Genomic DNA, 27,161 nt, shown 5'->3' with positions numbered 1-27,161 from the left:
TCACTAGGGTGTGAGAACCAAAAAGAGTATATATATGAAGCCCAAATTATAGGGTGATTAGCACAGCCCAATCTAAGAGAGAGAGAGAACGAACTAGTTTCAAATCAATCTTCAGGAACCCTACTCGACAACCAAATGTAGCTGAAGTTTATGAGACTAAATTGAACCTTTGCTAAAATGTACCACCTACAAAGCACTCTCTTTATTTCTAGGACTGACTCTATATGATGGATCAAACACTAACCATAATGAGTGTTTCCATGACTTGGCAAGAACTTCAAACATTAGGTGGAGGCCAAATCTTACCAAATAATTCCTCCACCCGACGAGTTTGATTGACATATCCTTCAAGTCCAACACCCAGAAGCTCTTCAGCTGCGGGCCCCATCGCTGATGCAAAGCTCAACTGGTCCCATTTCACAAGCTGCATAGAAAAAAAATCACTAGATTTCTAAGGTTCTCTCTCTCTCTCTCTGATAATTAACATATTATGACTCTGGTTGGTTCCATACCTCCTCTTCATTGAAACTAAAGGTCGCAGCTGCACTAGGTGATAGCCTCCTTATGTACGAGTATTTCTCTTCAGGTGAGGTGACAGAATCCTTTAGAGACAGCAATATCTTCAATGGTATGATGAGGTAATCAACCCTGAGAAAAAATAGTATGTCAAGCCCGAGGACTACAAAATTGGCAATATCTTCAGAGCCCCATTTGAGAGAGAGAGAGGTCCTACCCCAGTAGGCTGAATAAGTCCTGCTTATTACGAACTGCAGCAGCCATCAACTTGGATTTATAGCCATGCTTTTGAATGTAATTGTATGCCTTGGTTACCTGCAGGTCTTAAAACTCAGCAATTAGGATGTTGCTGACATCTCTTTGCCTATGAGATAAAAGATGGGAGTGTATAGCATACTGGATCCATTAGAAGTACGACATTGGGAAAAACAACACACGTACTGTAATGACTGTGAGAAGCATCTACAGATCTCATAAAGCAATTATTCTAATTCAAAAAATGTTTAGCTGAGCTGATGTGAATCAGTTTATGGGAGCATTTAACCAGAATAACTTTTTATCAGTCTAGATTTTTATAGATATTTCACTTTCACATGCCACATGCCAGCAAACATAAAGCAAAAATGGTTTGGTATAACCACAGTAACACCTGAAACCGTTTGACCACATTTCATTTACCTTTAACCATGTTTCTGGATGGTTGGGGACCCCAAAAGCTCCATCTTTCGCCTACTTTCGTACATAAAAATCTTCTAAAGAAAATTGGATTTGGAGCCCAAAAATGCTCTATCTCAAACACCCGCTCAAAATCTAATTTAAACCTCATTTCAATGAGACAGTAGATCAATCAGACTTAGAGCTTTTTAGTAGCTCCAAATCCTTTTATTTTTGGAGGAGAACCGATGGTGCTTTTAGAGTGTTTTGTGTCAAGAGAGATTGTACTTAATGACATGATGATATTGTCGTCAAGACACAATGGAAGGTTCAAACATCACAAAAGAGAACAAGGTTTGAATCTGGAAATGTAAAAACATTAGGCAAAAAAGAGATTGCTTTAATTAATCTCCAGGATAGAAATCTAAAAAGAGAGAGCGTCCCATTTGCCTGCCAAGTTGCATTTAGGCTTGAAGAAACCCAAGAAATATTAGGGTCTTGTGACTTGAATACACTAGTAAAGGCTTCATGCATATATATATATATATATATATATAGGAAAAAGCAAGGATTAGCGCACTAGCTCATATGAACATATGAGCCTAACGATCCAGATTGAAATTGGGCTGATCTGACGATCACAGATGTCCGGTAGTGTTTGAATTTTATTTTATTTTCTACAAATCCAAATCACTTGAAATTTTAGGAATGTGTTCATCAAAAATAGTTGAATCTTCGAAAAATATCAAAAAAATATTTTACATGAAATAAATTGACCAAAATACCCCCGAAATATATATATATAAAGAGAGAGAGAGTATATAATAAGACCATTTACTTCTGGCACAAGAAGATCGATCACCTTAGCTGTTAGATGTGAAATCCGGCAACAGAGGATGTGCTGTTAGTTGGGTTCAAAGTCCAAAAAGCATTTCCTCAAACTTTGTGGCATACCCGTAGCTGTCAGATTTGACATTTAACATCTACGGGTGATTATGACCTTCTTGTACCAAAGGAAACACTGGCAATATAGACTCCCATTTATATAAGGCACCATATACTGTAAAAGTAAGCCGCACCTCAAAAACTAATAAAAAAATGTTGTTCCAACATGTCCCTACACTTGCAAACCCTCAAACTGATCATCTTGACCTTGAGGGGTTATGGATATGGAGAAAAAGGATATAAAGTCCAAAAAATAGTCTCATGTATCGACTGTCCATTTTCAATATTTTTAAAAGTTTATATATATGTTGAATCTGCACTTTTTTTGAAGCTTTAAATTTTATAATTAGGGGTGGAAATAGATTTTCAATCCATCATAGAGGTTTTTAGCATCGAAACTGCATCTTTTGGTAGGGTTTGGAGGTGTGCCTCACTTTGATTGTTAAGATTGATGGCTTATGTAAACAATACCCTACATGCATGCACATGTGTGGGTGTGTGCATAACGTACTCAATGTTTTCTGACAATTGTTATCCTTGCTCCATATTATAGCACCTTTTTGTCTAAGGGTATTTTAAAATTATCAATAAAGGGAAAACTAGAAATTATTTAGTAGAAATAGAAGCATTTATTAACTATTAAGGACTGACATCACTTATATAGAGCGTCAATTGCTTTCTAGCAACTAACACAATGCCATTATTCTCTTCTAAATATCAATCCTACTCTTCGCTAATAACAAAAAGTGCCCTTGCTCAAAAACCTTTTGTATTGAAATGTAAGTGTATGGGTAATGTGTTCAATAGGTTAGAAAAATACTCCATGAGATGGAGTAGCCAAATAAACAAATGGAGTAGCCTAATAAAAAAGTATACATACATACATATAGTATCAAGATCTGACTTGACCAACCGATTTGACCGGTCATACTACCAATAATGCTTTGGTTGATCCGGTCCAAAGTAAAAACTGGACTTGCAAATTAATCAAAACCAATGTCTAATTGGTTTTGGACGGTTGAACCGGTTTTGACCAATTAGACTAGATTGGGCAAGATTTTTGTAATATATTTGATTTTTCAGTTATTACTCTCACTTTTTCTCTATTATGTTTGAATCCAATCCAATTGATTCAACCGATTTTGATTGGACCAAATCCTCACCAGTTGGGGGACCGGACCAATTACATGGTCAGCCCAACCAGTCAGCCCAACCATCTAAAACACATGGTCGAGGCCATCAAACACATAACTCAGAGTTTTTTTTTTTTAATCTTAAATTTCCATATCAACTTTAGTAACTCTCAAGATAAACTCCCTTAAATAATAATAATAATTGGGAATAATAATAATTTGGATATTTAGAAAGCTCCAAATCAATTGGCCCTACAAGACTATCTCTGAATTTTGAGGGATGATGCATGTACTTTTCAAGAGCTTAAAAGAATTTTTTTTTTTTTTTTTTAAATTGTTATGAAGGTGAATCGAAGAAGATCAGAGAATTTGCAGTTCCAAAAAAATTTCCCCATTTATTTCTGGGCTGGACCGCCTCATTATATCGTTGGGCTAGATCACATAATCTTTTTCTTGTATGTCAGTCTGTGGGAAAAAAGAATTTTATGCCCAACTTCTAAGCAGCTATTAGCAAAGTGTAGGCCAAGTGGCCAAAACATATGGGGCTTTTTACCAAATGAAAATTTTCAGTACAAACTCGATTTCACCTTGTCATCAATTTACTAAAACAAAACGATTCTGAGCTCTTAAAACCCTAGACCTCAATGCCCATCAAAATGATGGTCTGCATTCGCTATTTGAGGTAGACTCCATTGAAGCACTTTCAGGGAATTTAAATTACTTTTTTCTTTTTTTTAAAGATTGATCGCAAGTTTTGGGGTCAAACGAGGCCCCAAAGGCCCTCTGCCCTGTAGCTACAGTATAGACTCCTTTTTTGTGGTCAGGCCCTTGGCTTATGGATTTTCATATATGTATGTATGCTGTATGAGTGTATGTACGTGTCTGAGGGTGGGTATGTGTGTACATGTGCATGTGTTTATGTGTGTCTCATGGGACCAATGTATGATGTGATCCCTCAGGTTGCATCCTGATGAATGTGTTCGTTTTGGTTGATCACCAAATATATAATGGTCTCAAGCGAAATAAGGCTGCACCAGAGCCACTACAAATGGAAGCAGGCCTATGATCTTTGAATTAAATATGCTTCAGAAGAACAACACTAGCCTCTCAATAAGTAAAGCAATGTTGACTGTACGTCAACAAATTCAAATACATACAGAAGAGGGCCACAGCTAGGTATATTGTCAGTTAGACAGAAAGAGTGACCCCCGGTTAAGAAAGTGTGTCAGCGAATAAGCTAGGGGTATGAGGACCAATAATTCAATAGGTTCAATAACTAAGAAGTTTTTTACTCCAAACACTCAAAAGAAGATGAAAGTCATCCACATAAAGGCATATGGAGCAACAGAATTCAAAGTAATCACCCTTTCCCGAAAGTTTCAGATCTTTTTTTTTTGTGAACTGTTAGTAGAGGGTTAGCAATTTTTGAAACCGTTAGTATTTTACGAAAGGGGTTAGTATGGATAGGAATGGAAGCCGAGACTGGTAGCTGAGTCACAGGTGGTGCTACCACCTTGACCTCAACCCCATTCCTTGCAAGTTTCAGATCTTGTATAAATGATCATCAACAAACAAATAGAGATGGACAATAATTATGAAGAAGATTTAAAGGACTAACCAGTGAAATTCCAGGATCTTCTCCTTTTAGGCATGCAGCTTCAACCTCAGCATCACCAGAATGATTGCGTGCCCAGTCCTGCGAAATTGAATATCATATCAAGGTCCATCCCTTCACTTCTATATAAGGACTCTGAACTTCATTCAATGTTAAGGAAAGGAAGAAGTTACTCTGAGACGGCCAACAAAGATTTGGATTACTGACGCACCAGCTTGGGCTGCAGCTGCTGCTTGAGGAAAGCTGCAGGGCAAAAGGAAATTCATCCACAATAAAGGTGACCATAAAGATATCTTACACAAGGAAACAGGATGAAGATGAGAGTACTAAATTCAGTCATAGCAGCAATCCAAATAGAAATGCCAATATGCTGGAGCCATGTTGACTATTTTAGAACTGTCTAGAAGCCTTGACGAGCGCACCGCATTTTAAAGAGCATGAATGACTTGTACTTACTCAAGTTTGTGTCCATAGTCATAATTGTTGATTAGTTCAAAGCAGTTAGCTTTCATCAACGTTAAAAAATGCCATCAGATCGGAATCACCAGATCCAACACATGAATCGTTCAGTACCGAGCAGGTTCCCTAAATATATCAGGAACCAGCTGAGACTACAAGGGAATCGCTGGTTGACAAGAACCAGCAATTCCCTATAGCAGAACGCATGGATTAGAACAATCCACCAGTACTTGAGGCTATTTCAGCCCCTGTCTGTTGCGTTTTTCATTTGTTTCAGCTTTTACATACTAGTTGCTGTTCTAGGGAGGTTTTAAGTCTCTTTCTAAGCAAAAAAATCTCTCTTAAATCAGGTGCCTCCTCTCTCTCTCTAGATCACATGGGAGAGGCACCTCCCTTTCTCTCTCTAAATCACACCATCACACTACTGGAGAGGCACCTCCTTTCCTATCTAAATCACACCAATGGGAAAAGAGCAATGCCTGTCTTTAGGCTCTTCTAGTCTATTAGATACCACCTCCCACCCTCCCCCCCCCCCCCCCCCCCCCTCTCTCTCTCTCTCTCTCTGTTTTTCCCTGTTCTTTAAGCCTCTCCCCATTCTTCAAGCCCTAACAATAGGCTCTTCAAATCGTCTGAACAAACGAAATGCAAAGAGAAGTGTTAGAGAGAGAGAGAGGCTTAGAAAGATGAAGGTCTTACTTGAAAGAAAAGATGAGAGTTTTTGGATGAACTACAGCCTTGTAGCCTTCATAGCTCATAAGTATATTTGCATGGACCTATGTATGCCCCTCTTGCATATGTTCTGAGAAGGTGTCAACATCCTCATCCATGCTCAAATGGTGACTTCCAGTGGTTAAAAGAGTTATGGGCAAACTCAGCATGAGATTGCACTCCCATTGTTTCAGTACACAAGTTTCAAGGACGTTGGTACGCTACGTCTGTCTGCCCATTGGTGTGTGGGGGGTAGGCACTACTGTAATGGAGTCAGGTCCCCAAGATACCCCACAAAAGAACTCTACAATTGACACATGAATTTCACATTGCAATCTGAAGTAGTAGTCTTTGAAATGCCATGCAACCCCACAGCCTCCTTAAAATAAAGACTTACATCTGACGCATACTTAGTATTTTTGCATGTAAGAAAAAGGGCCAATTCGGAAAATTGGTTGACAACTACTAGAACATAATTCATATCTCCCTCTAGGTGAGTGGGAAATCAAGTAGAATATCTATTCAGACATCTTCTCATGGTGCTATTAGGACCAGTTAGGGAGGCATGTATAACACGGCATCTTGTGTCCTTTGGCCATTTGACATACATACAAAGCATCATACTAGGAATCAAAGCGCACCATAACGTAACTTAGGCCAATGATACTGCTGCGTTACCATTGGCAATGTCTTGCTACATCCAAGATGTCCTTCACTATTCAGCTCTTTTATCAAGCTTTCTCACATAAAGCTCTAGGGGTTACATAACTTGGAGCCTTGGAAGACGAACTCATCTTGAATATTCAACATTCATTTTTCCTGGGTTTTCTTTACAATTGGTGAATATAGGTCCAAAATGTGTATCATCTTCATAAAGTTCCTTTAGCACCTCAAACCTGAGCACCTTGATGGACATTGCAGCAAGCAATGATGCACGTCAGCCAGGTGCATCTGCCACTCAGTTTTGAATGCTTGACTTGTGACTAAGCACTGATGCAAATTCCTGTAAATAAGAGACCCATTTTGCATGCACATTAAGCTCTCATTGTGCAATAAGAAATTGAGATTGTCGTGGTTAGAATAGAGTACAAACTCTCATTGGATTAGGCAGTGGCACTAAAATCTTAGCGCTTGCGTGACTGCATGAAACTCAGCATGGTAGATTGAGAGTATTGTGCTTCTCCCTTGCATAACTTCCTGCTGAAAAATGTTATTGGTTGGCCTTCTTGGTTGAGGGCAGGGCAGCAAAAATACCCACTATGCAAGGCATCGATCGCATTCAACCTTGAACGCCTTGGGAAAAATCAGGCAATGCCAATACCAGGGCTTCTGTCATGTTTTCTGTTAATGAGATGGAAGCTGAGCTCAGGTTCGGTCGTTCATTGGAAGGTCACTGTAAGGTCCGGGACTTTTCTAATCGTTGATTCTGTTTACATCCTGAATCGTTTCCTACTAATGCTTACCTCAGATTTCTTTTTTTGATTAGCTGAATAACCTATGTCTGGAGTTTTGCGTGGTACCGTATTATTGCAGGGATCGCGAGCTTTCCGACAGTACGAAAATCACTCAGATCCGAGCTACCGTTAGAAAGTCATGATCCGTACACTGAAATTATTTTTTTTTCCGCGCACATCCTGATACGCCGTGCACGCATGCCCCATGCATGCACACACTCTTATGTACACGAATCCCATCCCAATGCCGATACACATAATTACAGCATGCATGCCCCCCCACCCCACACAATGATTACACACATGCACTCTCTTCTCTCACATGCTCTCTCTTTATGCATGCTCATGCATGCCATCTCTCTCCTCGTGCATATTCACTTGAGTACCATGTGACACATGAATACTTCCACCTCCATCATTGTGTTCCCCATGCATGACTCCATGGCATAAAAATATATGATTATATGAAGATATTAAGATATGAACTATGACCACATGAACACATAATACATGCCATGACACACATATTCACATAACTACAAGATTAGATATTATACACACATAAGTTACATGACCCCTACCCACATGCTACCATGCTCTCCCATGCATATATATACCCCCCCATCTACTCATAAATTAGGTTTCACTCTCTCTCCTCACCCCTTCAGTCCCTCATGTACCCCTCTTTCCTCCTTGTTCTTCTTCTTCTCCCTTAGCCATTAAACCCCACTAAGCCCATTAACCCCATAAGCCTCAAACCTTTGAAGCTTGAACCGAATCCATTTGAAGCTTGGCAACCGAAGTGGAGCTTGCAGAACATTTCATCTTGGGAACTTTGATTGGAGCAAGGTAAGTAGATTTAGATTTCCATGGTTTCATGCTTATGTTAATACATGTTTCTTTAAAATTCAAATGTGAAATTCAAATGTGTGTGTGTGTGTGTGGGTGCATGCTTATTAAAATTTTGTTAAAGGTTATTTTGATTCCCAAAATTGTGGTCCTAGTTTGAGTGATTGTTAGGGTGCCTTAAACCTTGCATTAGACCATGAATCTTGGTGGATCAATAGGATGTTGAATGTCTTTCTACATGGAAAAGACACTTGTTCATATCTCATGTCATTAGAAAGCTATTAAGTATTTGTTGAAGCATGCCAAATCTGTGAATTGAAAATCCAGGGATTTGACATGTTTGTGTGAAGCTTTTGAATTCCCAAAATTTACTAGAATGTGATGAAACAACTTTGAAATGTTAGATAAATGAGCCTAGATTAATTTTGGTTTTGGGATCATGATAAAACTCTCTATAATCTGAGAGTTACGGTCGTTTTTCTAGTAGAATGTCTTCTGTAGTTTCTACTGCATAGAACAAAAGTTACCCCCTAAAGAATCATATAGTTTGACCAACCTCGGTCCATTTTTTGGTGTTACTTCCTAAATGAAAGTTATGCATTTATGAGACTAGTTTTCACAAAGCTATACCTCATGAGTAAATTCCACATATTCCGAATGTTAGGGCTTTTTTACTAGAGGTTTGTGGTTTCTGCTGCAAACCAGTGCAAAGCAGAAAGTTCACTCCCTGAGGATCAAGTGAATCGACCCACTTAGGTCAATAATTTCGTGTTTCTTTTTGAACAAAAGTTGTATAATTTGAGTCTATTTTATCTGAGAACAAGTCCCATAATTTAATGTTGGGTAGGTTGAAAATTATGCCCAAATAAGCACATTGTGCTCACTTTGGAAATCCATAAAATTTAGCAAGATTGGACCCCACTCTCGTCCCATCTTGATATAGTGCATGTGCATAAGTGAGATGCCACTTATTGTACCTGACACATCTCCGAGACGATACATATTATGTATGACATGCCTCTAATATGATTTGCGTGCATAAGAAGCATGACTCTTGTCAATTAGGCGAAATCCCTCTCGATAAGAATGTGTATGTAACATGCCACTAATTATTCATGATATGCCTCTATTATGTGATCTGTGTATGACAATATGTTTCTAATATGATTCTGATATGACACTTGTGGCATGCTTTCGATAAGATATGAGTGTATGGGGACACACTTCTGGTATATGATCTATGCATGGTAACATACTTCTGATAAGATATGTGTGCATGGTGACACGCTTCTGTTGTATGATCTATGCATGGTAACATGCTTATGATAAGATATGAGTGCATGGAGACACACTTCTGTTATATGATCTATGCATGGTAACATGCTTCTGATAAGATATGTGTGCATGGAGACATGCTCCTGTTATGATTTGATGAGATATTTGTACCGGCAGCTGTGATTTTTTCCCTGCTCTCAATGATAGGATAAGAGTTAGGAGTGTGTGTGTTTGGGTGGTCGCTCCCTCAAAAACTTAGGTGAGACACTACTCATTGGGACCCCTTTGGTAGTGTAGCGCTCTCTCACAAGAAGGGAATATGAGAGGGCAATGTCTTACAAGGCCAGTGCCTATCAATTTCTGAACCACATTGCAATGGGGTTGTGTGCGTGTGTGAGGTACTACACAATGGATTTACCCATTGGTGGTGCTTCTCTCCTGGTTGTGATGGTAGAGGCTCTAAGCATCAAAATTTGATTGGCCTGATGGTCATGCCTAGATGATTTGATGGACTTCTTATTACAATCATATCTGGTTAGTTATTACTCCACCATGAAATAAATCATGCATGACACGTTTGTTTAAATATGAATTTGACACGAGTCAATGTTTTGTAAGACTTACATAAAACCCTGATTATGGACATGACAGAATATTTGTAAGCATGAAAACACAGCACCTAGATCTTATTTACTGGGCTTTACAGCTCACTCTGTTAATTTTTCCTCCATATAAAGTGATAGCCAGCCATGATTGGAGTGGTGTCCTGGTGGTCGTGTTTAGGGCCCCTTACCCCCCTTTCTATTGAAGCTCTATTCCGCAGTGTATATTTTGGTTGGCAGTCTGGCCATATAGTCCATTTTGATTTAGTAATATGTCTTGATGTTGGGCCTTTTGTGCCTTAGACCTATATATACTATTTTGGACTGTTGTATGTATTTTGGGACTTGTTTGTCCAGCAGACTATGGTTATGTATATTGTGTTTTGTTTTCATTTCTTTTGTGGCTAGCTTGATACCGAAAACTCCTTTTTCAAGGTGTTGAAAGCACTCCAACCAAAGTGGCACTCACAACCTGTGGTTGTGGCCCCACGCCCTATGGTCCTCTGGCAGGCCCGGGCCTGGCCCTCTGTGGGTCCGGTGGGGACAGCATGGAGCGGGGTCGTGACAATCTCCTTCCTCATACAATTAGTAACAAGGTAATTAAGATGCTAAAATTATGAAGAAAGTGCTGATACAATATCACTAATTCATGAAAGCTAAGCACCTTGGTAAGGATTTTTGATGCACGCCTCCCAACGATGAGCCACACCTCCTCTTGGTGACTTTCATCCCATCTGCCAACACCATAAATCTCAAAAAGACCAGTTCTTTCATGAGTGAAGAACATTTTTCAAGTTCATATACAACTTTCCTCTCCTCAACTCTTCTAACACTCGGGTCACATGAACAAGATGCTCTTCCAAGGTAAAACTATAAATTCAAATATCATAAAATAAACAACCAAAATTTTATCCGATAAAAGGTCTAAGAACTTGGTTCATCACCCGGACACCGGATGAAGGTATTAGGGGTGTTGGAAAGTCCAAATGCATCACCTTCCAACCATACAAACCTTCTCGGGTTTTTAAAGTGGTTTCAACTCATCCCCAGGTCTTATTGGGATGATGTTACCCACTTCTAATATCGATCATGATGAAAATGAGCACACTGGACTGTTAGAATGCAATGAAGGGAAGTTCTGTAATTTGTGGGTCCTTTAAATGATTTATATATTGTAAGTCATCTGCTGTAATGTATAAGCCCAAATCTGTACTTATACAAGAATTAGGGCATTGCCCAAGCATGTGTTTCATGGGAGAACAGTGTGTTCCTCTGTTCTCTCTTATTTTCTTTGTTTTCATGATATCAGAGCAAGGTTTGAATATGCTCTTAGCGTGGTCAACTTTAATCAAGGTACCCATATTTCCTCCTCCTTGACGATTCATTCTCTCTCTTCTAAACCCTAATCTTTCTTTCTTCATCTTTACCCTCTTTCATCATCCTCATTCTCCCTTCCTAAGCCCTACTCTTTCTTTCATATTTCCTCTACATCGGGGCCACCTACTGGTCATGCTACTCTTCATTCTAGTGTACAGCTACTGTTCAGGTTGATGTTCATGCTACTATTCATTCTAGTGTTCATAGTACTTTTCTTTCTTTCGAAGGCTCATATTTCAGAGACTCTTGATTATCTCTTTATCCAATATAAAATCCTAGATCTCATCTCATCATCATCGTCAAAGCCTTTTCCCAACTAATCGGGGTTAACTCCCTAGATCTCATCTAAAATCCATAATACTATGCTCACAACCTATTTCTTAATTTTCAAAAAAAGAAAACCTATTTGTTGTTCTCCTTCTCGGTTCTCAAAATCTAGTCCAAAACCCTAAATGTTTTTCTCTCTCTTGCTCATTAAAACTTAACTGCTGGTTTATTTCTCTTCTTTCTTCTTCCATTAAATTTCTTGCACCCTGGCTCTGTCTTATTCTGTCAATCGTCTTTTCGTCTTCTTGCACTTCTATTGGTATTTCTAGTCCTCAGCACCTTCCTATTGAACTTAATGCCTCAAACTATTTTACTCAGAAGTGCTTAGTTGTAACTTTATAAGGGGCCAGTGGTTACTGGGGAAAATTTGATTGATCATCAAAGCCTCTAGTTGAGTTTCTACAAAGGAACAGATTCGTGAAGATGGAACAACTAAGAAAGTTGCCCAATCCAACCCTGATTATGATGATTGAGTAAGTGAGGACCAAAACCTTATCAGCTGGATTTGTTCTACTCTTTCAGAGGAACTTATTCCTCAAGTAATTAATTTACCAATTGCTGCAGCATTACGGGAGGCCCTTCATGATTAACTTTCCCAAGAAGCAAAAGCCCTAATTATGCATCTTCAAAGTGAGCTTCATGCTTGTAAAAGAAATAACATATGCTAGTCTCAGAATTCTATAACAAGGTCAAACCCTTTGTGATCAGCTTGCTATGGTGCAAGATCCTCTGAGTTAAAGGGACAAGGCCCAATATGCTTTGAGAGGTTTAGGAGATGATTCTGAAGCTGTTTGTGATGAAGAAGACTCAATTTCCTTGTTCAGTGAATTTGCATCATTATTGTTATGAGTGCTATTCAATCTTAAACCCTCACCGGAAAAGCCTTCTACTACAGATTCTCGATTCTAATCCTGATTTATTGTCAAACAGTAATTCAACCAGTAATACATGCTGGAATTCAAATCGTGGAGGAAGAGATAGAGAACGTGGAGGTTGAGGTGGAAGAATTAATTTTCATTCTAATCAGGGCTGTAGTTTGCTACCTCTCCTTCAGCGAGATCATCTTTCGCTTCAGATGCTGGCCGCTGTTTGGCAGATAGGTGGAACGAAGAATCATATAGTTGTTAAGTGCTTTACTCCTTATAATGTCCAGAAAGTTAAGTTGTTATCCTAAATCACTCTTTGGAGAACTTAGCTATTATTTTTGAAATCATAATAATATTTTCTGAAGTACAAAATATTCTCTTCTTCCACAAAATATTCTCACAAAATATTTTCTAAAAACTTTTCCATTATTTTCTCTAACAATAAAGACTTTTCCATTATCCCTCTACAAAGTTGCTTCCTAGAATGCAGGTGTCACATATACATTCTATGCAGAAGTTTGTTGAGGATTTTTTGCCCTCGCTCTTAGGCCTACAATTGCACACAGGAGACCACGAAACTCTCATGGCCTACAAACCATCCCTAGGCATCTTTTCGACCTCAATAACAGATAATCCTCATGAAACCCTCGACGGTAGTGCCTATGCCCAAGGAAAGAAAAAATGGCTTTGGACAAGACCAGGGCAATAGACCGTATAAACGTGAGTCACTCAACCAACATACACTCCCACCAAAGGGCACAATTCACTATATTTATCATGTTTATATGCTCTCACGGGCTTTAATGGCTACAAACCAAATACTATCTCCCCCAAAAATAAGATATTCGGCCTTCCATGCACCCCCCATAGAAGACAAAGGCTGGGATGAGGCGTACAAACTGTAGCATCTTTTTCCAATTATTTGGATATACTTTTTTATTTCATTTTCTTAACTCATATCAACATGAAATTTGGAGAGTTAATGGGGCCGATTAGGGCGCATTTTATAAAAAAAATATATAAAGAAATAAATACCCCTCAAAGTTTTAGGAGTATTTTGATCATTTTAGTTTTTCAAAAAAAAGTTATATTTTTTGTGGGTTTATAAAAAACCATAAAGAATGGACTCCTTAAGTTTCAACTCAATCTCAAGTATATACAAAAGATAAAATTCAAATATTGGCATGCTCTCAATCATTTGATCAAGATTGGACGGTTGAGATTGGTATCCTTTTAGGTGAACTACAATGTGGACTATTTGGTCATTTAAAAAAGGTTGGCCTTGTCTTCATCCATGGTATTTTCTTTTTCTTTTTTCCATTATCAAATCGAGAGTGTGTGCACACTTTGTTCTAGCACATCCCTAAAAAGTAAAAAAATAATAATTCAAACAAAATAAAATGACCAAAATGCCCCTCATAGTTTAAGGGGTATTTCGACCATTTTATTTTTTGAAATAATTTGTGTACTTTTTACAAGTGCATGAGGCTGAGAAGAATAGATGTCTAAAATTTTAGCTCAATCTGATGTAAAGAAAAAAAAATTACAATAATAGAACTAAAATAATCATACATGCACTCAACCATCCATATTGTAGCCTTCAACCACATCATTTTTTCTTTTTTAGGTGATCTAAACCATCGAATTTGTTAGACCTACCGTGGACAAGTCATGATTTCAAAATATCATCCATTAACAAACTTCCCCATCTCATTAATAAAATTTCATTGAATGCTTAAAAGCAAGGTTCCAAAAAATGCTAGGTGGCCCCTAGGCGGCCGGCCTAGCGCCCAAGGCCCAGTGCCTAGGCGGGCACCCAAAACCTTGGGCGCCCTGTGGTGCAAATTCTTAGTTTTTTTTTATATATTTGTTATTCAAATGCACATATATGCATATATTTGTGTCAAAATTTGTAATTTATTTCAAAATTTGAACCATACAAAACATTTAAAAGTCTAATAGACTACTGTAAGGTCTCCTAACTCTCAAATTCAGAAATTCTCCATATTGGCATATTCCATATCCATAAAATAAACCATAATAACATCCAAGATTCCAAGTCTCCAACTCTCCAAGTCACCAACAAACTGACTTCCAAAACTATAGAAAAACCAGTAAACCACACAGCGAAATAGTCCAAAAAGGCAAAAAAATTACAAAACACATAACTAAATAAAAATCGTTCAAACTCCAAATGTCTAAAGCCCAAACCAAGATGGTGCAATAAAGTATTAAAGTATTTGGGAAAGATATGCCATATCTTTCCCAAATGACATCAAATAACACTTGTACGAAATTAGCTCTTCAATTGATATCTTATCTTGGATATTTGGATCAGGAACTAATTTCTCAAGGCACTCATTAAAACCATCCATAACCCCTTTTAACTCAATATCTGCATTTGCATAAAAGAATTTGAGGTTCAAGTAGTACCCTGCTGCATGCAATGGTCTATGGAGCTGCCTATCCCATTTATCATCTATAATCTCCCAAATTGGGGCATACTTCGCTGCATCATCGCCCAAATTCTCTACAATCTCATTCTTAGCCCTTTCCATTGCATCATATATAAAGCCCATGGAGGGCTTATCAGCATCAACCTAGCGCAAGACCTTCACCAAGGGAAAAAATACTAATATCGCATGCTTCACCCCATGCCAAAAATATTTCGAAAGAATAATATCTCGTGTCTTCTTTCCCAAGGCATCTCTAAACCACTTACACCTACTCCACTCCTCTGAAGCAAACATAAACCTTAATGCGATCCTCCTCTTATACATGCTCTGTAGACTCCTCCTCTTATACATGCTCTGTAGACTAAAGTAGGCAGTGGCAAATCTAGTGACGTCAAGCCTCACTAGCTCTCTCTTTTTTGTAAACTTGCGCATCATGCTAAGGGTAAGTATGTGACTGTATATGAAGATTGTAACCTCCTTAGCCTTCAAATAATTCCTTTAATAGGAAGCAATTCATCAATTGCCTCAAGCATAAGATCTACGCAATGTGCAGCGCAAGGAGTCCAAAATATGCGAGGCCTCTTTTGTCGAAGCAAATGACCTACAGTTAGATTGGGAGCAGCATTATCTGTGACCACTTGAATTACATGTTCCTCCCCAACCTCCTCAATACCCTTATCAATGAAATAAAATATATAATGCGCACCATGAACATCATTGGAAGCATCGATTGAGCGCAAAAAAATTGTATTCGTGGGACAATTTACTAATAAATTCATGTTACTCCTCCTATCACTCCACATATCTATCATCAAAGAAACCCCAAATTTAGTCCATCCCTCCTTATGAGTCTTGAGATATTCATTAGTGTACTCGACTTCTTTCTTTAGTAGTGGCTCTCCAATCTCACAAGGAGTTGGAGCTTCAAACTTGGCCCAAATTGCCCAATTGCTTCCAACATTGTATGGAAGCTATTCAAACTAGCAGTGTTAAAAGAAATGCCCGCATGGTAAAACCACCGAGCAATATACTGAATCACCCTGGCTCTATCTTCCTTTTTAAACCTATTTTCAATTGTCACCTATTTTTTCCCCTTTCCCTTGCCTTTCTCAATTACTGTCTCAAGACTAGGTGTAAAGAAACTATCTATAGGCCCTCTCATACGAGCCTTCTTAGACCCAAAAGCCCTCTTGGTCTTAGAGCTCTGAGTACCAACCATGGCTACCTCTTCTTCCCCCTCTTCATCATCGTCTTCTTCAGTTTCAATATTATCATAAAAAATATGAACCCCTGACTTTAATTCTGCTATATCCTTTTTTTTTTGCAACTTTTTTACTCTTTTCAGCTTCAATGTGCTCCAAAATTTCTTTCTTTACAAGATCTACGACTTTCTTACATGGGGCGCCATCACCTCCAATACTGGCAAGATGTTTCTTAAATCTACTTATGTCGGTATTAGAAACATGTCCACAGAAATTACACATAATTTTATTTCTGTCATTCTTATCCGGGTTAACACAATATTTCCATCTCAGATCTCCACCCCTAGTAGACCCCGCATAAGACATCTCAAATTGAAAAAATAAATCTCAAATAAAGATTACAGACTGACCTTTTCTACCCAATCTCTGATCTTCGATGTTGGCTATCTCAGTCAAGCTACGAATCAACTTAAAAGTCTTCTAATACCACCAATAGCACCCTAAAAATAATTTCAATCAGACAAAAAAACTTTTTCAATCCACAAGAAGTATTTTTTATTCTCAACAATTGCTTTAGATTCTCATAAATAAGTTTAAGATTGAGGGTTTCTTGTTTTTTTCAGTTTGGGGTTGAAAATAAACCCCTAAACTTATTTTATACAAACTTGGGGGTCAAAAATGACCCCCTTTGCCCCTTTGGGCGAAGTTAAAAAAAAATTTTGTAAACTGTGCTGGGCGATGGGCGCCCGCCCAGGTACAGCCGCCCGTGTTGGGGCGCCCAGGTCCAGGCGTGCAGAAAATTTTTTTTGGGCACCTAGGCTCCGGGCGGTCCGTTTTTTTAAACATTGCTTAAAAGCGGTTAATTTCCTGGTCTCCTGGTTTCTAGAATTCCAAGTTATCAAGCACAGGTTCCTAGACAATGTAGAATTCCTGATAAGTTATCAAACATTGCATTTGTCAGATCGAGACAAAAATTCCAGCTTCCAAAAGTCCCAATTTCCAATTCCTAGGCAGCTTCGAGTTGTCAAACAGGCCCTAAATAATGGTAAGTAATGGAGATGGTTGTTCAAGTGCCCTTGCATGACCAAACAGGTCATGGTTGTTAAAACCAGGTCAAATGCCAAAAAAACTGAATTAACACCCTAGCCTATCCTAGAGACATCTTACTAGCAAGAATAGAGATAATATTCACACCAAAAAAGTTCCGGAACAGGTTTATACCCAGAAAACCAGCCCTTACCATATTGGACATGTTTAACATTAACATTCTTCAACAAGGAATATGATAATTCTGTCTCCATGAGATTCACCCATCGCCCATGTATTGATCATTTTTTCTCTCAGGCAAGAATGGACCACGGAAGCAGAACAGTATGTCTGGGAAAACCTTTTTATCCTACTACACAAAATTAGATAAACATTTACTTATTAAAGGTTTGCTAAAACATGACAGTTTTTCTTCTCCATGGTTGAGACAATGAAACAGACACATTCACAGTAAATAAGCAAAACATATTGATAAGAACATGAAAACTCTAATGGAAAATTCTAGATGGATGTCAGATACCTAGCACAAAGTCCTAGATATATACAGCTTGGATTCCCAATTTCAAATTCTATTTTTCTCTTCTGGTATGTGTATGTATGTATGTATATATATATATCCAAAATGTCTTCTTTGACCATTAATGGATGTTTCAAGATACATGGTATTCATCCTTGAGCAGAATCTCTTGGTAGACCACTAACTAGTTCACCTCAATTAATGTTTCAATTCATGGACCTTCAGATAGGTATGCAAAAATAAAGTGCAATGGTTTTGGGAAACAAGCCAAATTAATGAACTACAACCATTTGGTAGTTCACAAGTCTACGTACCTGTAAACAAAAGTCAAGTGGGTCAATATGCCTTCTGATTCTAGCAATCTTGAAGCCTCTATGCCCTACAACAAGAAAAGAAACAAATTTGATATTAGAAAAGCACACTGTGCTAAACTTATCATAAAGAAAATAATAAAGATACAGCTCAGATGACTTCAGTGCCCAAGTAGCTTACTTGCCAGGTTGAAGGAATTTTGAACAGTAAGCGTTCCTGAGGAACTTCTACTTCATTGTATAGCTTCAAAAGCTCATGCACCTAAGACAATATTGCCCATAGATCAACGTATCAGAACAGGACTTTGTGTCGTACATATTCACAGCGCTCACTTTCATGGAGAAAGCATGTGAAACTGGAATTAGCCATGCATATTTAGACACTATACATGTGTGTTTAAATTTGTCACGCTGATGGCACCAGATGCTTCAAAGAAATTATGATGTTGAGGCTGCTATGCAAGGAAACCATTATCACAGAAAAGGCATGCACTGGACAGCTATAATGCCTAAAAATCATCTCATACCAGGTTTTCTACTTCCTGAAATAATTTACACTGCAGGAGGTACAAAGCCCCATTTTCAAATTCTGTTCCATGACATCATCTGCTTACAAAGGTTAGCTTGGCAAGGAGCGCTTCAAGAATCCTCAATGCACAGGCATGTACGTCAAATTCAAACCTGGTGCAAAGGGAGGCCCATATTGATCAAAGGACATGGAACTTCAGAGCATAAACTCTTAACTCCATCCTACTAAAAAACTGCCAAAGATTTGAAAATCTTAATCAAAAATTCTTAAATGAAACCAGGAAGTGAGTGCGTACATAGGATGCTGCCATAACAGCAACACCAAAGGAATGGTAAGAATGTTGACCAAAATAGCATCCATGGAATGGCCAAATAATAGTGAATTTAGAAGCAGTTTATATAGTGTTGAAAGCTTCACATGCTTTAGGAGAATTCCAGGCCACCGAACCAAAGTTTTCATAACCTCAGAGTCGGTGGTCATATTGCCATCAAGCCAATGAGATCATGTTCAACTGAGATATTCTTCCAACTAAATCCACACGTTGAATAAACATCACAGCAAAGAGATATGTCCAAGCCACACTGACTCATGGAAACCAAAATTGGACGTGAAGAACAATTAGCCTTTCTTCATGAAAACAAAGAATTGTGTAATGTTTAGGAGAGTGTGTTAGGGCTGGGTCCCAATTCAATATCTTCTACAGCTCAAACAAATCAGGTTTCTATCAGTTCTCCGATCAGTAAGAGGTAGGTTGACTAAAACGATCATCATAAGGAGATAGGCGTCCAGGGTCTATTGAATTTGGGGAAACCAGTGTTTCAAAAAACGATATGCCTATCGCTTAGGCGACCACCTAGGTGGGCCAGGGGAGCATAGGAGATGGCATCCTAGTCAAGGAGTCCCTGGGCGGCCACCTAGGCGCTTGGGACCCCTCCTAGGCAGGAGCCCATCGCCAACAAAAATACTTCTCATTGAGGGGCATTTTAGGTTTTTTTTTGCTAAATTTAAGCTTCTACAAAATGGGGTTTAGGTTCATATGCAACCAAAACCCCATTTGAACCACTTTAGAGAGAGAAACATCAAAAAAATTGGCACTAATGTGATTTCCATAGGATTGAAGGGTTTCTCATAGTAATGAGAAATCGATCCAAACATCACCTTTTGAGTTTAGACTTAGTTTTGGAGATTTTTAGGACTATTAGAGGGTTTCTTAGAAGATTTTGAGATTGGAAAACATCTCAAATATGGAAATTTGAAGATCGAGCAATCAAGGATAGTGAATTTTATTTTTTTTTAGATTGCTTAGATTAATTTGAGATGTCTTCTCCGGGATCTAATTGAAGTGGTGATCCAAGTTGGAAACATGGCTATAACCCGAATCCTTTTGATAAAAATTGCATAAGATTCAATTATTGTGAGAAGGATACAAATGGGGGTATAAACTGGTTCAAGAAACATCTTGCCGGTATCAAGGGCATGTTGCCCAGTGTAAAAATTTTTGGATGCGATTAAGGAGGAGATAAAAAATTATATGAGTACAGTAAAGAAGAAAAAAGACGAAAGAGAGGCATGCATAGCAGAACTAAGGTATGGGTGGGGTTCATGTTAATTATGATGATGATGATAGTGATCAGGAGGGGAGTGAAGAGGTGGAGTAGCATGCTATGTCCCATACTAACGGGAAAGAAAAAAGAGACGTAGTTGGTTCTGGGGGTGGGGAGTAAGAGGCCTCGGGTTGGGGGGACCTATGGATTCTTTTTTGCCCAAGCCCGACCATGAGGTTGCAAGATAGAAAACAAAGAAGCAAACAACCATAGAGAATAGAATCAAGAAGGAAGTAGCCATGATGCCCATTACATATTTAAAATGATGGAGATGGGCATCAAGGAGGTTGGGGAGCAGCACGTTATACAGGTAGTAGTCATAGATAATGCTGCTCCTAATGTTGTTGCTGCTAATTTGTTGCGCATAGCCTAGCCTAATATATGTTGGACACCAAGTGCAACACATTGTATAGACATCATGCTTGAGGCTATTGGCGGCTTGAACGAGATTCCAGGTACAATTAAGAAGGCTAGGTCAATTACGGCTTTATTTATAGCCACACCCTCACCTTCAACATGATGCGCAAATTTACAAAAAAGAAGGTGATTGTGAGGCTTGGGGTTACAAGATTTGCTACCTGGTAAGTATGTCTAGATAGCATATATTCGAGGAGAGTCTAGTTGAAGCAAATGTTTACCTCTAATGATTAGAGAGCATACAAGTAGGCTAGGGATCAGAAAGGGAAGAAGGTGAGAGATATTGTCATGTTTAAGGTTTTTTTGCGAGGGGTGAAGGGCGCTCTTAAGGTATTTTTTCCTCTTGTTAAAGTCCTTTGCATGGTTAACAATGACAAGCCCTCCATAGGCTACATATATGAGGCAATAAAAAGTTGCTAGAGAGAGATTGCTCGTAATTTGGACGATGATGTGAGCTGCTATGTGCCAACTACATCAACCATTACATGTACCTGGTTATTTTTTGAACCCAGCTTTTAATTATGCTGATAGGGATATACGCACAAATCACATAATTATGACTGGATTTAATAAGTGTCTGGATGTGCTAGGCCATAATCAAGATATCCAAGACATTATATTTGTTGATGAGCTAATAAGTTACAAGTACGCATTGAAGTCATTTGGGAGTCCAATGGCAGTGAGACAAAGGACCAAAATTGATCCAAGTATGTTCTTAACCCAGTCCTCAAGTTCAAGTTTCATGTTTGTTGTTTGTTTTTCAAATTTCATGTATAATTGCAATTCATAATCAATTTGCAGCTAAGTGGTGGAGCCAACATGGTGTAATGCTCCAAACTTACAAAAGTAGGCCATTCCAATGTTCTAAAAAATGGTCTGTCAAGCGTCAAGACGCCCAAGACACCTCTGGCCACACGCCTAGACTTGGGCACCCAATTTTGGGCAGCCATACCTGAGTGGTAGCCCAGGAGGGCACCTAGAGACATGGGCCTTTTTTTTCTTTTAAGGATGCCCAAAAAGGAAAAAGGGGTAATTTTGACCCCCCAAAAAGGTTTAAATAGTTATGGGGGTTATTTTCAACCTCCCAAAGTTAAAAGAACACTTGCATAAACCCTTAATCTCTTAGCTATACGTATTTCTGATAATCAAAAGTAATTTTTGTGGTTTGAAAAAGCTTCATAATTTTTTTTCTCATGGGAATTATTTTCTCATATGCAGAGTTGGAGACTATTACTAATACATAGCCTATTAGACTTTTAAATTTTTCAAAATTTTGTATGGTTTGAAATTCGAAATTTTGAACAAGTTTATTCCCAACATGCGATATATCACATGTTTGAATATAAAAAAGTATGTTATAATATTTTTAAATGCAATAAATCACAAAATTGACACAAATATATGCATATATGTACGTTTGGATAACACATATATGTATATATCTAAAGAATTTGTACTACAGCGCGCTTGAGGTTCTGGGCGCCAGGCCGACCGCCTAGCGTTTTTTCAAAATTTGGCCCATTCGGATCTTGAGCCTAACCACTACCCCATCCGGCTATGAGCGGAACTGGAATACTTTTGAGATGGTAATTTAGATTAGTCTATTAATTTACAGTTTACTAATTTGTATTAGTAGTTACTAGTTAGTAATTAATAATACTATATCAATTGTAAATTTGTAGTTAATTAGTTAAAAAAAAAACAACAACAGCAGCACATGGTCTATGTCGAAGTTTGAACATAGAATAATGGACTATGGATGGATTATTCTTAATGTGCTGTTGTTGTTTTTTTTTTAACATTAACTGCTAGTAGTGGCCTAGAAATTTTTGAAACTGTTAATAGTTTTCGAAAGGGGTTAACATTGGTAGGAATGGAAACCAATACTAGTAGCTGAGTGGTGCTAACACCTGAACCTCAACCCTATTCCTACTATTCTTAATGTGATATATGTCTCAACATGCATTTTTTAGTTTTTACATAGAATCTAACCCTAAAACAGTTGGATCTCCGATGCTTTTTATTCTACCCGGGTCCGCTTAGGCGCCCGCATAGGCACTGGGCAGCCTCGATGCCCCCACCCAGCGTTGTTTGGAACAATGGGAGTAACAAAAGTTGGCGAAAACAACAATTAGCCTTAGAAAGGTGAACAACAATCAGATTCACACAGACATGGGGAGGGAGTCCTTAGTCATTGAAGACTCCTTTCCATTGTCAAGAAGGTCTACTCATTGGCGATCTTTCTTTCCACTCTCCTCTTTCCACATCTCTTCCAACTTTCACCCTTTCCTTTCTTCATTTTTTTTTGCCAAATATTTTTGGTTTATCTTGTATTATTTTCTTGTATAGATGTTGTAATGCGATCAAATTCTTGTCTTCATTCAATGAAAGGTGTTTTGTTAACAATCAAACACAAGATTCAAGAACTTGCAAACATCTAAAATGTAGCTAGACACAGTCATTTTCTCAGTTAGAAAGAACTATGCAACACTATGCCAGATTTAGCACATAGCACATGGTTCAAAGAGAAGTGAGCATTGTAAGCAATCATTGGAAGAGTATTTAGAAGACATTTGTATCTATCAATCCAGGAGTGGTTTTATATAAACTGCCACAATCAGATGCTATAAATGAAATCTCCTGACAGAGTTTGTGCCTGTTGGTATAAAGATAGACAATGATTGTAGCAAAGCCTTTGCAAGCAGAGTATGTGCAGTAAACATTTAGAGAATACTTGCATATACAACTAGTCTAGTATAAAATGCAATGAATAAATGATATTGATGAAGGTTCATGCATAGCACAAATCAAGGTAAAATAGACCCAAGAAATAGGGCCAGAGTGAATTAGTTTATTTGATTTCTTTACATAACAAGAGTAAGCTAATTTGTGGGCCATTAACTATGAAAAGAATTAGCAAACTAGTATATTACAAATAATGCTATGCTGCATGGACAAGGAACATGTATCAGCATTTGACATTGGCACAGGTGTCAAACTCCTGCCATGAAGAAGATTTGGTGATATAGCTATATTATGAAAAGACAAACAAATCCAAAATGAAAAATTACTGATCTTCCATTTCATGATGAGTATTTAGATATGGTCAATTATACCCTAATTGACTGAACTCATATATATTTTAGGAGTCTATAGGCATTTTCAAAGTTCACACAACAAAAAAGAAGATTAAGTCTCCATAACAATGTAAGCAATGGTTAATAAACAAGAAGAATAATCTATTTACGTGTCAAACAAAAGTATCCATGTAACAAAGAAATCATGTCCGCCAATACCTTTCTAATTATGCCATGGGTATCATAAGCTAGACGGGCATCCACTTCAGTTGAAACTCGACCAGGTACTGCTTTTGCAAGGTCTGCCCCTACATTTACGAGAGCCTGCAAAAATAGGAGACAGTTCAACCTATAACATTAGTTTCCTGGAACCAGAGAATAGTTCTCCAGGAACATAAGCAGACCTTATTGTAGAAGCATGCTAAACGATCATCAGGATTCTCTTTGGTGCAGCATTCTCCGTCAGCAAGTGCAGTTTCTATGGCACTCTGCATATGCAAATTCTTGAAACCTCAGCTTCTTCAGAGAATGAAATTCGCACAAAAAGAATACAATCCATCCTATTCATTCAAATTACAGGAGAAATCATTTTGAACCTTGAATTTTTGTAAAAAGAACCCTGGCCAACCAACGTTATGCATATTCAACTACAAAAATTATGATATTGAACCTTGAATTTTGTGTCTGGGAGGCTGCAAATGCCAAGAAGAAGCGAAGAGCTAACTGTTGCAGCTGTTGGTGGAAACCTACATTCCACAAAGCAAATAATTTTTCCTAGATCCATAGATTATGCAGACCTAATTCATCAAACTGTACCATTCCAAGTGACAGCTAAATGCTGTGATGCGACCAAATTTTTATGAAAGAAACACGGATATAGGACCTTCTAGGTTGACTTACCTCAAAGAAAAAAAGAAGACCAAATTCAGCTATGCATGCATATACAGACACTAAAATTATTGGAAGACCAAAGTGTAAATTTTTCAAGACGACCTGGGGCATTTACTGCTCCATGGATAAATAACAAACATCTTTTCCAGGTCTCTAGGAAACAATCAAATAATAACAATAACAAATAACAATAGGAGATTTCAATCTTATTTATTGATCCAGCAAGAACAGCAAACCAATTCTAGCAGATAACCATCATGGCTGTAGCAATAGAAGTCGAATCACATAAGATTACCTTTCAAAGTCATCAAATACGACAGTGTCTGGTACAATCTCACTGAAAGTTGAGACAGCATCAAGTTCTGTGCCTGGGGCTGTACAACCAACCAATTCGAACACAAAACAGAAAACTAAGAAATGATCCGAAGGAATCCGAAAATGGATCAGGAAAAAAAAAAAAAACGAGCTTCTGATAAAACCAGAAAGGTAAGTTAAAGAAAATCCCGTTAAGACATAAGAGACCTGATTATTTGTGAATAATCATGCAAAAAACAGCAGAGGGTACCATACCAGTTTCCAAGGAGGAAACATTGTTAGAAGAGGAGACAATGGTGGTGGGAAATGCCTTCTGCAACTTCAATGGGGGAGCTACAGAGATCTGAAGACCAACTCTGCAGCATCTCCAATCCTTGATGGATAAAATATAAACCAAGGCAAATGTCACTAACTGAGTTTGAAAAGATACAGCTTGAAAAAAACTGAAAACTTCAATGAAAATGGAAAATAGGAAGAGAAACCTGAGTAAAGAAAGGAGGAGGAGGCTTGGACAGGGAGAAAGAAGAAGCCATTGATATGATGAAACAAACAGGGAGAAATATAAATGTGCAAGTACAATTACTGCAACTCAAAACTAAACTCAAAGGAAGATGTTTGAATAAAGCCCAAGATTTGTGAATAAATTACGAGATTGCCTCACGGGTAATGCAATTGTAATTGCAATGTAGCAGGTGTGTGCGGTCGAGGCGATGATGTCGAAGAGGGGTTGTAGTGCCCAGTGAGAGGAGAGATAAAAAATAGGAGGACTTCGTGTTCATCGCCTTGGGTGCGGCTTAATTCCATGCTTTGGTTAGATGCAGTTTCTTTAAGGCCTGGGCCTTAAAAATTATTTAACTAATTATATAAGGGTGAGGCTCTAAACAATCCAATTACGGCGCACTTCAAAAATTTATTAGAAAATGTTGTTTTGGTGAGCAAAAATTTTTAAATAGATTATCTCGACCTCAAGATGTATGAACATGAAAAAAAATGGATTTTCAAGTTTTGAAAATAGTTCATCTTGTAATTCATTTTCTAGACCATCAATTTTCAAAAGTTTTTAAGTTTTTATAGTTAAAGATGAAAATAAATTTTAAGGTCATCCAAAAATTTCTAGTACTGAAACTACATCTTTGAATACTATTTGAAAGGGTGCTTTTGATTGTTGAGGGCCTCGACCTTCTACAAATCACACCATAAAAAAAAAAAACAAAGCTTCACTTCCAAACCTCATCCAATAAACACTTCGAGTATAGAAAAATTTTATGATGCCTGTAAAATTTATTTTCACCACTTATTGTAAAGTTTGTAGCTCAAAATATAGTACAGATCTTGCGGATATGTGAACACTTGAAAATAGATCGTCTAGATTACATGTTACAATATACACTATTTTTGGAGTTGAAATCCTTTCTTTTTTTTTCACAACAATAATGATCAAAGTTAAGGTAATCAATTTGAAAGTTTTTTCACACCCAAACTATAATTTTCAGTGAATTTTAAGTAAGGCTTTACTTCTTCTTTTTTTTGTCATAAAGCCTATGCCTTATTATCTTGGGTTTGTATACAATGAGATCATTTACCTATGATACAAGGATATCGCAATTACTTACAACCATCCGATGTGAAATCTAATAGCTTGGGTGTCTCACAAAAGTTTGAGAAAATTTATTTTAAAGTTTGAGCTTGGTCAATAAATAAATACAACTATCTAATTTTACATCAAATGATCAACGCTAATTATGACCACATTGCACCAAAGATAAATGTTTTCATTGTATATTTTTCCTATTATCTTTTATTTTTTTCACTTACTTTTGGATTTGATGTCATGGGGCCGTGGCACTTACTATATTCCGTAGAACAGCTCCTCCAAATCCTCTTAGAAAATGAAGTTTTTGGAGGCACAAACCTTGGAATGGCTAGTAGAACTCCGAGCACTTAAAATGAATAATTCAAAAGACCGTATTACAAGATAAACATTTTTGGGTACGGTTTGTGTAGGTTGCAACCTT

General features: G+C 37.8%; 1 protein-coding gene across 3 annotated transcripts; it reads right to left on the bottom strand.

Annotated features, from left to right (window-relative positions):
- Positions 1–11: 11 nt before the first annotated feature.
- LOC18430750 (Aldolase superfamily protein) lies at positions 12–25,746 on the bottom strand. 3 transcript variants are annotated; one of them, XM_006840893.4, is made up of 13 exons: positions 25,629–25,746; positions 25,402–25,519; positions 25,127–25,205; positions 24,611–24,686; positions 24,345–24,428; positions 24,160–24,264; positions 18,495–18,575; positions 18,317–18,381; positions 5,037–5,106; positions 4,867–4,944; positions 734–831; positions 513–648; positions 12–424 (listed from the first exon to the last, which is right to left on the bottom strand). In XM_006840893.4, the coding sequence occupies exons 1-13, from the start codon at positions 25,677–25,679 to the stop codon at positions 278–280; spliced, it is 1,188 nt and encodes a 395-aa protein (XP_006840956.1). In that variant the 5' UTR covers positions 25,680–25,746; the 3' UTR covers positions 12–277. The 3 variants fall into 3 exon arrangements, 2 of the variants coding, with proteins under 2 accessions (XP_006840956.1, XP_088719637.1); XR_016053085.1 differs by lacking the exons at positions 12–424; positions 513–648; positions 734–831; positions 4,867–4,944; positions 5,037–5,106 and having other exon boundaries at positions 18,495–18,994; XM_088863511.1 differs by lacking the exons at positions 18,317–18,381; positions 18,495–18,575; positions 24,160–24,264; ... (3 more) ...; positions 25,402–25,519; positions 25,629–25,746 and adding an exon at positions 10,875–11,968.
- Between the last annotated feature and the right edge of the window lie 1,415 nt (positions 25,747–27,161).

Source organism: Amborella trichopoda, chromosome 3 (assembly GCF_054954075.1).
Source record: "Amborella trichopoda isolate Santa Cruz 75 chromosome 3, AtrichopodaSantaCruz75HAP2 v2.0, whole genome shotgun sequence".
NCBI lineage: Eukaryota > Viridiplantae > Streptophyta > Magnoliopsida > Amborellales > Amborellaceae > Amborella > Amborella trichopoda.
Note: the sequence above shows the minus strand (reverse complement) of the source record. Positions and strands in the feature narration are given on the sequence as shown.

What these genes read in the sequence shown, in the direction of transcription:
- LOC18430750 (XM_006840893.4), bottom strand. Translation starts at nt 25,679, where the DNA reads ATGGCTTCTTCTTTCTCCCTGTCCAAGCCTCCTCCTCCTTTCTTTACT. An exon ending in TAGCATGCTTCTACAATAAG is followed by an intron (nt 24,265 to 24,344) that starts GTCTGCTTATGT and finishes CTATTTTTGCAG; the next exon opens with GCTCTCGTAAATGTAGGGGC. An exon ending in CACTTGACTTTTGTTTACAG is followed by an intron (nt 5,107 to 18,316) that starts GTACGTAGACTT and finishes TTTGCCCTGCAG; the next exon opens with CTTTCCTCAAGCAGCAGCTG.